Below are 16,074 nucleotides of genomic sequence, written 5' to 3' on the forward strand. Positions count from 1 at the left end.
ACGACATAATCAAAATAAAAGGATGGATAAATGATTATGATTATTTATAAACATATATGTATGTTATATGCAAAATATGCTTGCAAAATATATATATATTGGGGTGTAACGGTTCACAAAATTCACGGTTCAGTTCGATACGACACAGTGGTGTCACGGTTCGGTACGTTTTCGATACAGCAAAAAGAGAAATTTCCTTGATTTTTTTTATTTATTTGAAAAAATATATAATTTTTAAATAAGCCTGAGTTTTCCTACATCTTGAAACTTTTAGTTTTATAAATGGGGGTACTCTTTGAAGGATGAACAAATAATGTTTTGGTCATCACATTAACATTATGATAATATTTGAGTTTTGAAGTGCTGGAAAAAGATGTGTGACGTACTTGAAAGCATTTTACTATTGCTGCCAAACTTCCATGGTTACAATTAGTGTTACTACATTAAATCCATGGTTAATGTTGCTGATTTGTGGACTTAAAGCCTATAACTAGTTAATTGACGGCACAATGTTTCTCCTGGTTTCCATGTCAGGTGTTTGGCTCCATTTGATGTTGGGCAACATTGGGGTGGTCGCGACTGCTAACAAAATTTGGTCGCACTGAATCATTCGGTTTGTAATGTGTACCGAACGGTTCAATACGAATACATGTATCGTTACACCCCTTAACTAACCCCTATATTTATATATATATATATATATATATATATATATAATTAAGTGGTTTGAGAGTGTAGGGAGATGACTTTTACTAATTTTGGACAAGCTTAAGAGTTGTTTTGGTGCGATTTGCTTGTTTAGATTCTCTGATTGGTGGAGACTTCTATGCAGAGTCATGGGTTCAGCTTCAATTCTGCTGTCAACACAATTATTTAAAAAATACACTAAAATAATGTGGCTGATGGCTTCAACAAAAGGGTATACCATCTATTAACAACATCAAAGCTCACAGCAGGTCTGTCTATAAAGGTTTGTTGTAGGTTACCATTAAAAATCTATTCCATTATAAGGTAATTTCCCACTAATGATGCTCAAGTACTCCTTTATTGACAACAAACTAGAAATATGGAGCTTTTTAAAGTCATGAACTACAGTTTACAATCCATATTACTTCCATAATGTCAAACATTTCTGAAGTTTAAAAAACATTTAACATTTAATTCTTTGCAAGTGTCTCCTTAAAAAAGAGATCGCCATATTTGATAGCCATAGATTAAGTTAGTCAACAGCATCAGGGTTATTTATGAATGGAAGGTGGGATATGGTCTTTGATTTATGCTAAATAACATATATACAGTAATGTTTTTTTATATCAATTATTATGATTTGATTTATTAGATTGTTGCTGGGTCTGCTGTTGCCTGGCCGTGCATCTCCATCTGTGTAATTAGAGTAATTATGGAGTCTGGGATCCACAGCGGCATCTCAGTCTGCTGCCGTTTGTTGAGTAAATTAGCTGCTGTACTTACCCTCATGTTGCCCATTTGTAGACTTAAGGTGTGTATGTTCAGTTTGTAAATGCGCAGAGTGTGTATGTTCACGCCAAGGGGTCAAGGTTTGACTGGTTAGCAGTTAACCTCCGCTGGATAGATGCTGTAACTGATAGAAAAAGCATATTTTTAAATTGACGACCATTCAAATATAGTTTTGGATTCTGATTGCAAGTCGCTCTTACCAGTGTTATTCATATTTTATTAATATTTTGAATTAGCTTTTTTTTTAAATATAGTTTTCAGTTTTCATTTTAATAAAATTGTAATAATTTTATGTGCATTATTCATTTTTATTGTTTTTTTTTATTCTCAAATGTATTTTTACTTCAGGTTTAGTAATTTTAGTACTTTTTCCATCTAATATTTATGTTATATTTTATTTCAGCTTTATTTCAGTTACCGAAAACCGTTTTTAATAGTTTTAGTTAACAATACCAACACTGCCCTAATGAAAAAAACCTATACGAAAATGTATTTATACTAAGTATAGTAAATCCATAACATATATTTACTGACATATCGCTTGAGACTTACTGATATAAATATTGTAATTAAAATTTATTTGGAGTACTTATTATTAAACATAAAATGCATTTGACTATCCTTACATTTAGTAAGAATAGTATGATCATGGTATAATATCAGTCTTTAAATGCAAGATATTTCAAGTGTAACTAAAGTATACTTGCAATAGATCTTGCAATACACTATCAGAAACTGTAAAGTATTCATATTAGGTACATACGTATATGTAAATGTATTTATAGTACACTTAGCATAAAATAAATGTATTTTAAATACATTTTGGTATATTTAATTTTCACTCTGGCGGCTCTTACCAGAGCACAAAGTTTTGGGGATTTTGCCAATCAAAAACCAAAGTTTACCATCCAAGAAGAAAGAAAAAGAAAAAATGCTTCAAGGTGTGTGTACAGTAAGTCTCCTAAGAGTAAAGTCACACATGCCTGATATCACATGAACTGTGATGATGATGCTTGCTAGTAGGTCTTGCCATTACACCGTCTGATGGAACACTGAATAATTCATCAGAGAGAGAGAGCCCCCTCAGCGAAGGCTTTACTTTAGCATGAATCTATGTCATCTGTCTCCACTCCTGCAATTTTTTTTCTCAAAGTACTCTTCACCTGCTCGGCCGGCAGCAGTAAAGTGACCCTCATGTATCGTTAACCATCCAGCTCTGACAGGGCAGGGAGAAAAGATGCTTTGGCGAGCCCCTTACCCGTCAGGTCTGTCTGCAGAGAACGGCAGATCTGTTATGCTGTTCTGAGACCAGTTGTACCCGGTCACATATTTCCCATGAGATTATGATTGACAGCAAATTGCATTCGAAAGTGAGTAAAGGTTTTTATTTTTTGTCCCTTTTTTTTCTTCCTTGCTGACTTGTAGAGAATACACTATTCATTTGAAATACATTTTACTAATTTATTCATTTGAAAAGTAAATGTCATTAAAGAAAAAAAAAAATTCAGTAAAATTTTCAAGTATGGCTTACTGATTGTTGACGTCCTTTAGAATAATTATTTTTTATATATAATCATTGTAATAATAATAATAATAATAATCATATATATTTTTTTATTATATGTGTAACATATTCTTCATATTCTGTGTGCCTAAGTTCATGAGTTAATCTGTCTCCATAATCATTGATTAAGTTAAGCAGGTGTCTTCGGTTTGGTTAACAATCTTAGTGTGGGTTTATTGGAAGCTCTCAGTTCATTCTGTTCTCTATTCCACATCGTCTTTAGTTGGCTGTGGTATTCTCCTGTTATCTCCAGTGCTTGTCTGAGTTTGGTTATGTTAAAGATGCTCTAAGCGATGTCATGCGTTTTTTAGGCCAAATTTTTTTTTGTCACATACAGCAAACATCTCCTCACCGTCCGCTAGCTGCCTTGCCTGTCCCCTGAACACACTGTAAAAAAAGACACCACAGGCTCCACAAACGGCAAGAAAAACAAACTGGGCTCACCCGCACCACGAAACATAACAAACTGTTCCAGCCAATAACCGACAAGAAGGATTTGGGGGTGGGGTTTGGGGGGTTAGTGCGCGGATGAGGAGGAGGGAGGGTCTAGCTAGCCACCGTTTTGTTTGACAATACTTTAAACGTCAACAAGAAGTGACGTCACCCAACATCACTTAGAGCACCTTTAAAGAGTGTTTCCTTTTTTAAGGAATTTTTTTTACGAGTGATTATTGCAGCAACCAAGCTGTGACAATATGAAATTAGTTGAAACAGGACGTCAGATTTTTTCACCATGGGATAAGAGCTTATTGATTATGAAAACTATTATTTATTTCTGATAATTATTATTTTATTTTTATTAATGTTATTATTATTAATTGTTTCATTTAGTTTTTCATTTATTTCAGTTTTCAAAATGGTTTTTAAATCAGTTGTTTTAATTTTAGTTTACGAAACTAACCATGGACATTACTAGTGACAAACGTCTAGGGCTTGAGAAATGATTCTAAGAAATGAGGCATGTACCTATTTTTGAGAAGGCCTTTTGACCCTTAAGCCTTATGGCATATACCAATGGTAAATGCTTATTTCTAAAATCTGTTATTTGATATTATCGCCATAACCTATATTATATTTAGTATTAACGTTAATTTAAACCGCAGTAAAATAATGCATTAACCATTAGAGTTTAGAAAAGCTGCATTATTTTCAGTGCCCACACTGCCTATGTGATGTCAGCTTAGAAGAAAGTTGTTTCAAAGGTGGAGAAAGTTATTACAGTGTTTAAGACAAACATTTTTTCCTTTGGAATAACATGTACCAATGAATCATGCATACAGTAGTATCAGCATCCCTCCCTTTACCTGCCCCTCTGCCACCAAACACACACACTTGTACAGAGTAAATCCATTATTCAGCTGTTTGTCTGCTCACTCTCTGAGACCATGTGCACAATTCAATGCCAAAACAAGCTGAAACACTCTCCTCTTGTAAGCGTGGCCTCGTCTCGAAAAGATGATTGTGAAACCGAGCCAGCAATCTAACCATCCCAGCTTGAACGAGCTTCGAAGTTCATACAGGAACCTATTAATGATTGATGTCTTGCATGTTTTATATGCACTATCATTTCAGAATAATAACAAGACAGAAAAGACTGGCCTAGTATTTTACTAAAAACCAAAAGTCCGGTTAGAACATCATACAAGAATGAAAATGGCACAATTATATCCAGGTGTCACTTTGTAAGAAGATTCAAAGTGTTGCGCAGAAGGCTTAGATCATGAATATTAGTTTATGCACAAATATTAAAAAATGACTATAATAAAACAAAAAACAAAAAATAAATGTATAAATACAATAAATAGTAACTTTCAGTACAAGGGGTTCCTGTGGAAAGTGAACTGATTTATTTATTTGTGAATAAATAGTATAAAATAGTATAAATAAAAATTTAAAGCTGCCGTCGGCAACATTTTTTTGATCATATTCAGTGAAATCGACACTATAATCCGACAGAACAACATAAATAAGGTGGTTTTAGAAAAAAACCCTGAGCTTCTAACTCCAAATTTGTTTTTCAAAAATCCACCGCTCCCGGATCATCGGGTCCAATCAGCGCAGGGGGGTTACAATCACATGCACACGCCTGAAGTTTGCGCAGTAACGAAGAGTGATGGCGGAAAAGATTCCAATTCCTCGGTTAACCTCAAGAGCTAGGAGGTCAGAGTTTGCAACATTTCTTCTCGACAGGTAATTGTGCTTTATCAACCATTTACTTTATGAGTACTCCATGGTGTTGATCGATGCTGATGAGACGGGCGCGTTCACAGAAAATCTGGTGCACACGCACTGACCCTCACAAACTCGATGGGAGGGTATTAGTTGATAGTGGGGGAGGGGCACGAGAGTTGTAAACATTCAAAATTTTGGCTAAGTCCACTCAATCTTCCAGGGTTGCCGACGGCAGCTTTAAATAATACTAATAATAATAAACAAATACTAACAATTGTAGATGCTTCCTCTGTATTAGATTCATCCCCGCTGTAAGCTATTTCATAAAGTGGTGGGGACAAAACTGGCCATGGCCAAAATTGGTGGGTAACGTTATATCCCCACTGTAAATTATTCTTTTGCATCCTAATTTCTAAAATGTTTCATAAAAATTCCAAACCCTCCTTGGTCCACACCTCAGCCAATCTAACCAAGAATAATCCAGAGCATATTAGATAAATGCAAGAACTGCTCTGCCATTGGCAAAATGGAAATAACGCTTGTGTGGGCACAGAAAGAGAGATGCACATTGATCTTTAAGTCTCTGTTGGAGTGGCCTGGTTTGTTTGATCTCTCCTACGCAGTCTCTGCCTCTATGTCTCCGGTTCACAGCGATTTCACTGCGAATCATTTTTGTTTCTACTGTGTATGAGACAATTCTTTCCTCAAATTGTTTTATTCTTTATAAGTTGTTATATGAACGCCCCTTTCATGATGCATGTTTTGAATGTGAAGTAACATAACTGTGGGTATAGTATGTCTGCAGGAAAAATGGATCTCATGGGATGCTGAGCAGGGTTCCCCCAACACATCATTTCTACTGATCTATGTGTTCATAAAAAAGTTGTATAGCTCACACTTCGGGATTATCAATATGTTACTGTTGACTTGAAGCAAACAGACTTTAAAAACCCCACATGAACTGTTTAATAAGCAAAAAGGGATTTTAGTTTTACATTCATGTTTTTCTATTTCAAAGTAATACACTTACTTTTGCGTTACTTTTTTCTCACCTAGGCTGGGCTTTCTTGCTTGTTTTTTAATTAAAAAAGTTCTGTTTTTGGCAAATGTAAAGGCCCTTTCACACCAAAAGTGAAATGAATAAGCCTCAGGCTGAAGCAAATGCAAATTCATACCTGTACAGTAGAGGGTGCAGCTCAAACACACCTTTCAGTTGTGCTGGCATTCTGGATTGCTGAAGCATAGGACACTGGAGAATGAAGTTCAGCAGTCTTACTTCAGCAATAACAACAAACTAACAAAGCAGAAATGTGATGTTTATCTGAAGAAATTTTTGCTTATTGGTATGGTTGAATTGGATCATCGAAGGTCAGCAGCAAAGACACATAGTAAAGTGAGATTAAATACATAAAGTACAATTGTATCATTTAACAAATTTAATTATTGCAGGTTTGCATAATATTCTGATAGTCTAGAAGAACTACAATAACTATCATGTTTACACCGTGCACACAACGCCTCTGCACTTACTCCCGATTTCTCTCAACATGGGGACAGGAGCGGCGTCATTTAATGGGAAAACAAAGTAATTTGCGTTACTTATTTGAAAAAGTAACTCAGATATTTTACTGTAAATTTAAATGTAATGCATACTTGATACTTTGAAAAAGTATTATGATTACTTAACTCGCATTACTTATAATGCGTTACCCCCAACACTTGTCAGCGAGATTGTTTTCTTTATGTTTATAAGATTGTTCATTTGTATGTCAGTAAGTGATGCTGTGACCTCTCTCCACAGGTCAGTGATGGCAGCCTGACGCTTGTTTCCATCAGCCGTGAGGACAGGGGAGCGTACACATGCCGAGCGTACAGCGAGCAGGGAGAGGCCATCCATACCACACGCTTACTCGTCCAAGGTAGCACCCTAACTCTGACTTGACTCCATGTCTTTATTGTTTGCTGTTATTTGAATGACATGACTATCATGTTGTCAGAGTTCTGTGCTGTGTTTGAACGGTCTTCTGTGTTTGTGTCTGTGTATGTGTGTACAGTCATGCTTGCAAAGCTGCATGCTGCATGGCACCCATGCTGCAGAGCTACAGAGATAATTGGACTCCATATGTTAGCTGTCTGGTACAGTATAAAGCAGTAATGGGTTCACTGTCAGAGAGATTTTTCACCATAGTGCCGCCAAAGCAGCTTTTTCCTTTTGGGATCGCTAATCTGTTCTGTTGCAGATATCCTCTATATTCACCTTATTCATACTTCTAGACAATAATAAAATATGCTACTCTTTTTCGTTTTCTTCCCATCAAATGCTTATCAAACCATTTTTAAATAAAACTACTAAAGTTTTCAATTAAATTAAATTAAAAACTTAAAAGTGAATCATTGTAATAATTGAATACTGTTGATTGTAATACTAAATGATATTCGGTATAATAGAAACACTATCAATACTGATTTGGTGTTGTTGTATGGAAGCCCACATTCCCCCACAGAAACGTTTTCATTATTTACGAGAAACTTTCTCTTTATTATGGTAAGTTATTAATATGAGAATATCTCATTATTGCGATATATTAAATCAATTATTAGACTTTTTCTAAATTATACAACATACTGTAGGTATTAAGTACATATTAAGAAAGTATCTCATTATTATGAGATACTTAGCATTAATCATGAGAAAGTTTCTCATTGTTATGAGATACGAAGAATTAATCATGAGAAAGTTTCTCATTATTATTTATGAGATATTAAGTCATTCGATTTTTTTTACTTAATTTTACAACAAAGTACATATTAAGAAAGTCTGTAATTATAATGATAGTAAACATTAATCATGAGAGTTTTTCATTATGAGATTCTAATTAATCAAGAGAAAGTGTCTCATTGTCATGAAATACTAAACATTAATTATGAGAAAGCTTCTCATTGTTATGAGATACTAAGCATTAATCATGAGAAAGTTTCCTATTATTACATTAGTCAGTTTAGATTTTTCTAAATGTTATGACATAAAGTACATATTGAGAAAGTTTCTCATTGTAATGAGATACTAAGCATTAATTAAGTGAAAGTTTCTTATTATTATGAGATATTATTATTACGAGATTATTACATATTAAGTCAGTTATTAGATTTTTTTTTTCAAAATTTTACGACATAGTACATATTAAGAAAGCTTCTCAGTATATTGAGATACTAAGCAATAATCAGAGTTTTTCATTATGAGATGCTAACAATTAATCAAGAGAAAGTTTCTCATTGTTTTGAAATACTAAACATTAATTATGACAAAGTTTCTCATCGGTTTGAGATACTTAGCAATAATCATGAGAACGTTTTCCATTGTTATGAGATACTAAGAATTAATTATGAGAGTTTTCCATTATTATGCAATATTATGTCATTTATTTGATTTTTTGAACATTTTTATGACAAAGTACATTTTAAGAACATTTCTCATTCTGAGATACTACGAAGCATTAATGAGAAAGTTTTTCATTAATTTAATAAATTATTATTTTTTCTAAATTCTACATTACGACATTAAGTACATTTTTAAGAAAGTTTCTCATTATGAGATACTATGCATGAATCATGAGAAAGTTTCTCATTATGAGATATAAACAATAAATTAAAAGAAAGTTTCTGATTGTTATGAGATACTAAGCATTAATAATGAGAAAGTTTCTCATTATGAGAAAGTTTCCCATTTTTATGAAATGCCAAGCCATTATTATGAGAAATATTCTCAATATAATGAGATGCTAAGTCATAATTAAAAAAAAACGTTTCTCATTATTATTATTTACGGATTCATCATCATATTTTTTAAGTGAGGCAGAAATGGACTTCTATACTTGAGCCCTACTGATGGAATTGTTTAAAAAAAATCGAAGGCTGTTAATATCAAGTAAATTATTGTGCGCAATTTTGCCATCAACATTTGCTATCAAACTTTGATCACTTTACATGGTGATCATGTGGTCTGTTCATCTGTAAGTAGGTAGTTCTTTACCAGAATAAGCTCTAGTGTGTACTGGACCAAGCACATTTTCAGGAAACTGTGTCATGAATTTCCGTACTGGTCTAGACCAGTTTATCACATATTTTAAGACTGAATGGCAAGGGTAAAGCAATACAAATGTATACATAAAAGGCATTTGAAGAGTATCAAAAATAAGAATTAACATTTTTAATAAGACCATCACATAACAAAAAAGGAGAAAAACTTTTTTCAACTGCTGAAACATAAAAGCTGCTAGTTGAAGAAACATGGTTTTACAGACACGATGGCTGCCTTTCAAGTTTGTTTTTGTACTGGTGTGTGTTTGTGTGTGTATAGAGCAGGACAGAGAGCATCTGTAGAGTCCATGCCTTCATGTGGAGATCTCTGCAGGCTTTCTCCACAGAAGAGCCCTCTCTTTACACTGGCACTGCCAACACAAGCGATGCCCACAGTGGGCGGTACAGTGAGATCTGTCGGTAGGCCGCTGCAGATTCTCACACAGAGTAGAATTCTTATCATCTTAATCGATGATATTCAAATGAGACGTTTGATCCAAATATGTACGTTACAGCTGAGGGTACCTCTAATATTTTTACATGTTTTTATCTAGTGTTTTTAATGTTTAGTTTAAAGTGGTCATGGCATGGATTTTTTATTATTTTAATATGTTCCTTGAGGTTCACTTGTTTTTTGCACCATAGGAAACAGTACCAATGCCCACTTGCTATTGCACATAAATAAGTCTTTTGCAAACATTATCCAAAAAAACCCCACAATTTACAGACAAAGCATTATGAAATCATTTACTTACGGTTTGTTATTTAGCTGCTGTCAGATCCAATAAAATTGGCTGCTTCATCTTTCACCAAAAGTTTCTTTGCCAACTCTCCATTATACTATGTCACGTTTACAAAACAAAATGCTCCGAACAAACATATAATCCTCTGACACGATCCGGGATGTTTTTTTCGCTCTTCCATTTGTCGTGCTGTCGGCAGACTCAAGCATGTTGGAGTATGTCAGAAACTAAACGCGCATCTGTATACTGTATCCAGTGTAGACAGCGTCAGTGATTATAATGGGTTCTATTTGCTTTTGATGCATCTTGTGTCAGCTGTTAAGTGACTGAATGCCAGTAGGTGGGACCTACTGATGTATAATAATAATAATGATTTATAATGATGTAAAATAACTATTCATTGATGCTCTGGAGGCAGTCATATCATATGCAAATATATTTGCTCTGTGACGTCAAAGATCCCACAATATCTTTTGGAGCTTGATTAAATAAATGCTTTGTTTATAATGATTAGGATGTTTTTAAGCTATGAAACTTGCAGGATGTTTTACTGGTACAAAGACCTCTGCTCTTATTTGTCGAAAGATCAAGGCAAATTAGTTTTCTCATGTCATGACCTCTTTAATGTAATGTAAAGATATCTAAAGGATCATGTGACACTGAATACTGGAGCAATGGGCCTGGTTTGCCAACACAGGAATAAATTGCATTTGTAAATATATTACAACAGAAAACAGCTATTTTAAATTGTAATAATGTTTCACAAAATGACCGTTTTTACTGTATTTTTGTGCAACTAAATACAGCCTTGGTGAGCATAAATCGTAATTATTATTCCAAACTTTTGACTGGTAGTGTATATTAACTCTTCATTCAGTATGTACACCACTGTACTGTAAGTGAGGCATTGACTGAATACAATATTCACTTGATTCAGTGAAGAGTACTGAGATTGCTATATGCTCCAATAGGATGTGACGCATACTGATATGTAATGTTGATTTATTATGTGTCTCTTTTCTATTTCAGGACCCCCATTTATTGTCTCACCGCCAGAGAACATAACCGTAAACATATCCCAGGATGCATTCTTCACTTGTCATGCTGAGGCATATCCTGGCAACCTAACGTACACCTGGTTCTGGGAGGAAGATAACGTCTACTTCAAGAAGTAAAGTTATGATCGGGTTCATTACTGTACCATACCCCCACTGTCCTGTGTCCATGTGGAGTTTGTCACAGTCCATGTAGTTTCGTCATCATCATTGAGGCATCAGTGAGTTTGCCATTAGGGATTATGGGCATTGTAATACTGTTTTAGGCTTTGGTCAAACACTTTGTAAGGCCTTTTGTTGAGAAATGTTCTGAAATGTAATTGTAGGTGTCATTAAACTGCATTTAGAGGGCTTCAACTCATCCGAACACACCATTCAAAAGTTTGGGGTCAGTTAGATTTTTTTTTAAATGTGTTATAATAATACAAAAGATTTCTGTTTCAAATAAATTCTGTTCTTTTAAACTTTCATCAAAGAAACTTTGTTTTCCATAAAAATGTTAAGCAGCACAACTGTTTTCAACTTTGATAATAATAGATGATAAATTATATTTGAAAACTTATTCAAATAGAAAAGTTATTGATGATATATATGATAATAAATGAAAAATAGGATAATATCTCACAATATTACTGTTTTAACTGTATTTTTGATCATATAAATGCAGCCTTGTCGAGCATAACACCATGTCTATGCCGGACGCGATAAAGCGACTGTTACAAATTCAGTTTTCCTTCCTATGAGAAGTATCGTGAGTGCTTGGAGTCCTCTGCATCCAGTGTAAACAACATCACTGATTATAAAGGGTTCTATTGTCTTTTGTCACATCGCACCGTACGCGTCCGGTGTAGACACGGTGTTAGAGGCTCTTTCAAAAACAATAAACAAATCTTACCCTCCCCAAACTTTTGAACCGTAGTGTACATCTATTGATAAACAGATGCATTTTATGCATTTATTTTTAAAGAGTTTTCAATGTAAAAAAAGCAGCTCTGGGCCTCCTACAATTGAAAGCATAGGCTATGTCCACACTAGTGCGTTTTTGGTTCTAACACAGCATTTAAAAATGAAACCGATCCTCGTCACGCCCATACTGCTGTTTCCACTGCGTTTCAGAAAAGATCTCCGTCCACACTACATGACTGAAAACGCTTGTGACCATTCATGCACACTGGGCATGCACGTACAAATGTAAAGAGTTGCCGATTGCTCTAATAATAGCTTGAACTAAGTCAGTAAAGCTTGCAGTTTCATCTCCATGTTAATGTTTACACGGGCATTGAGCTTGGTCTGTTATTGTTGTGTTTCAGTAGTGTAGGGGCTTGACGAATCAGGGAAGGATACGCAGTGATTGGAAACGCAGGGTGACTAAGCCACAGATATAAGAAGGGGAAGAAGATAATAAGATATAATAAGAAGTTTTAAAACAAAAATGCACTAGTGTAAACTTAACCATAGAATCGCCCCTGAATGTTTTGCAAAAAAAAAATGCAATTTTACAAGGGATACTTGCTTTTGTGAGCATTCTGAGTTGAAAAAAAAAGAAAGTTTAGTATGAAATGATGCTATGTGTTTCCCACTTGTATTTACATGTGTGCCTGTGTCCGTGTGTCATTATACTTGTTTGAAGGTCTCACACCTCAGATTGTCTCATTCGTGTCTCTTTTGCCCTGTGCTGGACCAAAATGTTTAAAGTAATACATTAATATTAGTCATGTAACAATTTCATTCTCAGTGTCCCTAATCACACTTGTGGGATTACACATATACAGTCATAGTTAGTCACCTAATTAATGCCACCCAATTATTGGCACCCTTTTATTCAATACTTTTTGCAACCTCCTTTTGCCAAGATAAAAGCTTTGAGTCTTCTCCTATAATGTCTGAGTTTGGAGAACACCTGACAAGGGATCAGAGTCCATTCCTCCATACAGACTTTATCCAGATCCTTCAAATTCCCAGGTCCATGTTGGTGTCTTCAGTTCACCTCACTCATTTACTTTTGGGTTCAGGCCAGGGTATTGGAATGGCTATGGCAGAAGCTTCATTTTGAGCTTAGTGAACCAGTTTTGTGTTTATTTTGAGGGTTTTTTTTATATATATATTTTTTTACCATTGACCTGATGGAAGATCCAACCACGGCCCCTTATAAGCTTTCTAGCAGAGGTCCTCAGGTTTAGATTTTTTTTTATCTTTTGGTATTTGATAGAATCCATGATGCCATGTATCTGAACAAGATGTCCAGGACCTCCAGCAAAAAAATAGGCCCCAAATTAAAGATCCAGCAGTATATTTAACCTTGGGCATGGGGTGGTTTTTATCCCTGTTTGCACCGAACCCATCTGGCGGGTTTGCTGCCAAAAAGCTTTTTTTGTTGTTGTTTCATCTGACCACAGAACCCAGTCCCGGTTGAAGTTCTAGTAATGTCTGACAAGTGAATAGGCTGGAGTTTGTTTTTGGATAAGAGCAGAGGATTTGTTTTGAGACCCTCCCAAACAACACGTGGTGATTTAGGTGCTGGTAGAACTTTTTTTTTTTTTTTTTTTTTTGGTTTTTTTGAGAGTCTTTGGCCGCTCAAACTATCCTTCTCACCATACATTAAGACAATATAGACACACATCCACTTCCAGGCAGATTTGTAACATCTTTACTTGATTGAAACTTCTTAATTATTGCCCTGTTGGTGAAAATGGGAATTTTCTATAGTTTAGCTGTTTTCTTACAGCCTTTTTCTATTTTGTGAAGCTTAACAATCTTTTGCTGCACATCAGAACTATATTCTTTGGTCTTACTCATTGTGATTGATGATCAAGGGAATTTTGCCTTGGTGTTTCCTCATATTTATACTCCTATGAAACGGGAAGTCATGGCTGGATAATTTCATGTTCCTGGTCACCGTGTTGTGCTAAAACATGTAAATATGACTGGGAATACTTGATATATTTTACTCATAAGATTTTCTAGGGGTGCCAATAATTGTGGCCAATGTGTTTTTTTTATTGTTTTTTTTTTATAAATACTTCGAAGGCCATCAATTCCAACTGAAATAGAAACTTAAAAGTGACTAATTGGGAACACTAAAAATAGGAAACTACTCCTTACACGACTTTAGCATTAGCACGTTGCTAAGGTGAGACTCAGCGTGAGACTCACGGAAGTGACATCCATATTCTCGCGCAGTGAAAAAACATTGCGGAACAAAGAGGATATGGATAAATACGGTTTAGCACTCTTACTGTGGCATGCCACATCTCTGCATTCTTTCTCTTTACTACTAGTTACAGCACAAAATAAACATGAATGAACATCAGAGGGTATGTTTAAAGAAACAGTAACAGATACATAAAATGGTGTGTCCCCTGTGTTAACCTTGAATAGAAAAGGAACATAATGAACGACCACATTTATATATACGATAAACGATAACCGTTGCCTCACCACAGACCCTCTCAGGTTTTCGTGGTTCACTGTTCTCCTTCTCTCCCCCATGACACGAATATCCAGTGACATGCCGCTTGTGTCATCATACGCTCCACTAGCACTGATTATAAGTAGCGGTGCCCTGAGCCATTCAAGACGCCCTCATGCGTGGCCTGTACACTCTATAGAAAAAGGATATTATGTTTTTTATTTATTTATTTTTTTAATAGAGACTGTGCAGCAGGACAGGTGGAAGCACAGGCAAGAATAGAGGCCACGCAGGCATTTTGTCCACTGAAGCGTTTTTTTTTTTTTTTTTTTTTTTCTGATCTCTGCCCCGGACACTCCATCTGTTCTTATTGAAAGAGTAGACTGTAATTCATGATGCTTTGTGCTTTATTTTCTGGCTTAAAATTAATTGACGTAGGCATATATATTTTTAGGGATAGTTTACAAAAAAAATATAAAAATCATTATTTACTCGCTTTACCTGGAACACAAAAAGAATGTACAATACCGTTCAAAAGTTTGAGGTCAGTAAGATTTTTATAAATGTTTTTGAAATAAGTCAGTTATACTCACCGAGGCAGCATTTATTTGATATAAAATACAGTAAAACAGTAATATTGTGAAATATTAATACAATTTAAAATAAAATACAGTTTATATCTTAAAATATGTGATGGTGATGTATTTTCAACAGCATAATTTCTCTAGTCTTCAGTGTCACATGATCCTTCAGAAATCATTCTATTTTGCTGATTTGCTGCTCAAGAAGCATTTCTTATTAATAATACTGAAAACAGTTATACTGTATAATAAAACATTTTGGAAACAATGATTTTTCCATGATTCTTTGATGGAGAACAGCATTTATTTGAAATAGAGATCTTTTGTAACATTATAACTGTCTTTACTGTCACTTTTTTTATAAATCTTACTGATCCAAACTATTGAACAGTAGCATATGTAGCATATGTATATATATATATATTTTTTTGCCATTCTTTGTGGCAATAATGACTTGTAAGTAATGTAAATTGTGGGAATCATTATTAATACTACTTGTGTTAAATCTTTTTCTCTCTCTCCAGTGATCTAAAGCGCAGAGTGAGTATTCTGATTGACGGTTCACTCATCATCTCCCAGGTGAAACCTGAGGATGCTGGGAGATACACCTGCAGCCCGAGTAACAGCCTTGGCCGCCCACCTTCTGCATCAGCATACCTGACAGTGCATTGTGAGTCATTCTGCGGAGCAATCTGCTGAGACACCGCTAGATCTTACAGACATTCGATTTTTGTCTTTCATCTGAAAACATGTATCCGTTGCTGGTGCCCCTAAAAAACTCTCTGCATTGCTCCGAGCAGATGCTGAAATATACTGTGGAGTGTAGGTGAGAAACCGTCAGAATAGAATCGATTTGGTATTTTTACTTCCTGTCAATATATCCAGCTGATCATACCCCTCAAAAATCTAAGAGCAAAAGTGAAAGTGTTTCTGTTTTGTTGAACATGATGATCAGCTTCAGATGATCCAAAGCATCTTGTGCTTCTAAAACAAATTT

The 16,074-nt window shown here is 35.0% G+C and overlaps 1 protein-coding gene across 1 annotated transcript in view; it reads left to right on the forward strand.

Annotated features, from left to right (window-relative positions):
- The window catches only part of igsf9bb (immunoglobulin superfamily, member 9Bb), a 119,944-nt gene that overhangs the window by 57,563 nt on the left and 46,307 nt on the right, over positions 1 to 16,074 (forward strand). Inside the window, exons 5-7 of the mRNA XM_084388116.1 lie at positions 7,014 to 7,131; positions 11,062 to 11,203; positions 15,602 to 15,747. Of these exons, the coding sequence (XP_084244242.1) occupies positions 7,014 to 7,131; positions 11,062 to 11,203; positions 15,602 to 15,747 (406 nt within the window). The remainder of the gene's footprint in view (positions 1 to 7,013; positions 7,132 to 11,061; positions 11,204 to 15,601; positions 15,748 to 16,074) is intronic.

This window comes from Rutilus rutilus, assembly GCF_951802725.1.
Source record: "Rutilus rutilus genome assembly, chromosome: 18".
Lineage (NCBI taxonomy): Eukaryota > Metazoa > Chordata > Actinopteri > Cypriniformes > Leuciscidae > Rutilus > Rutilus rutilus.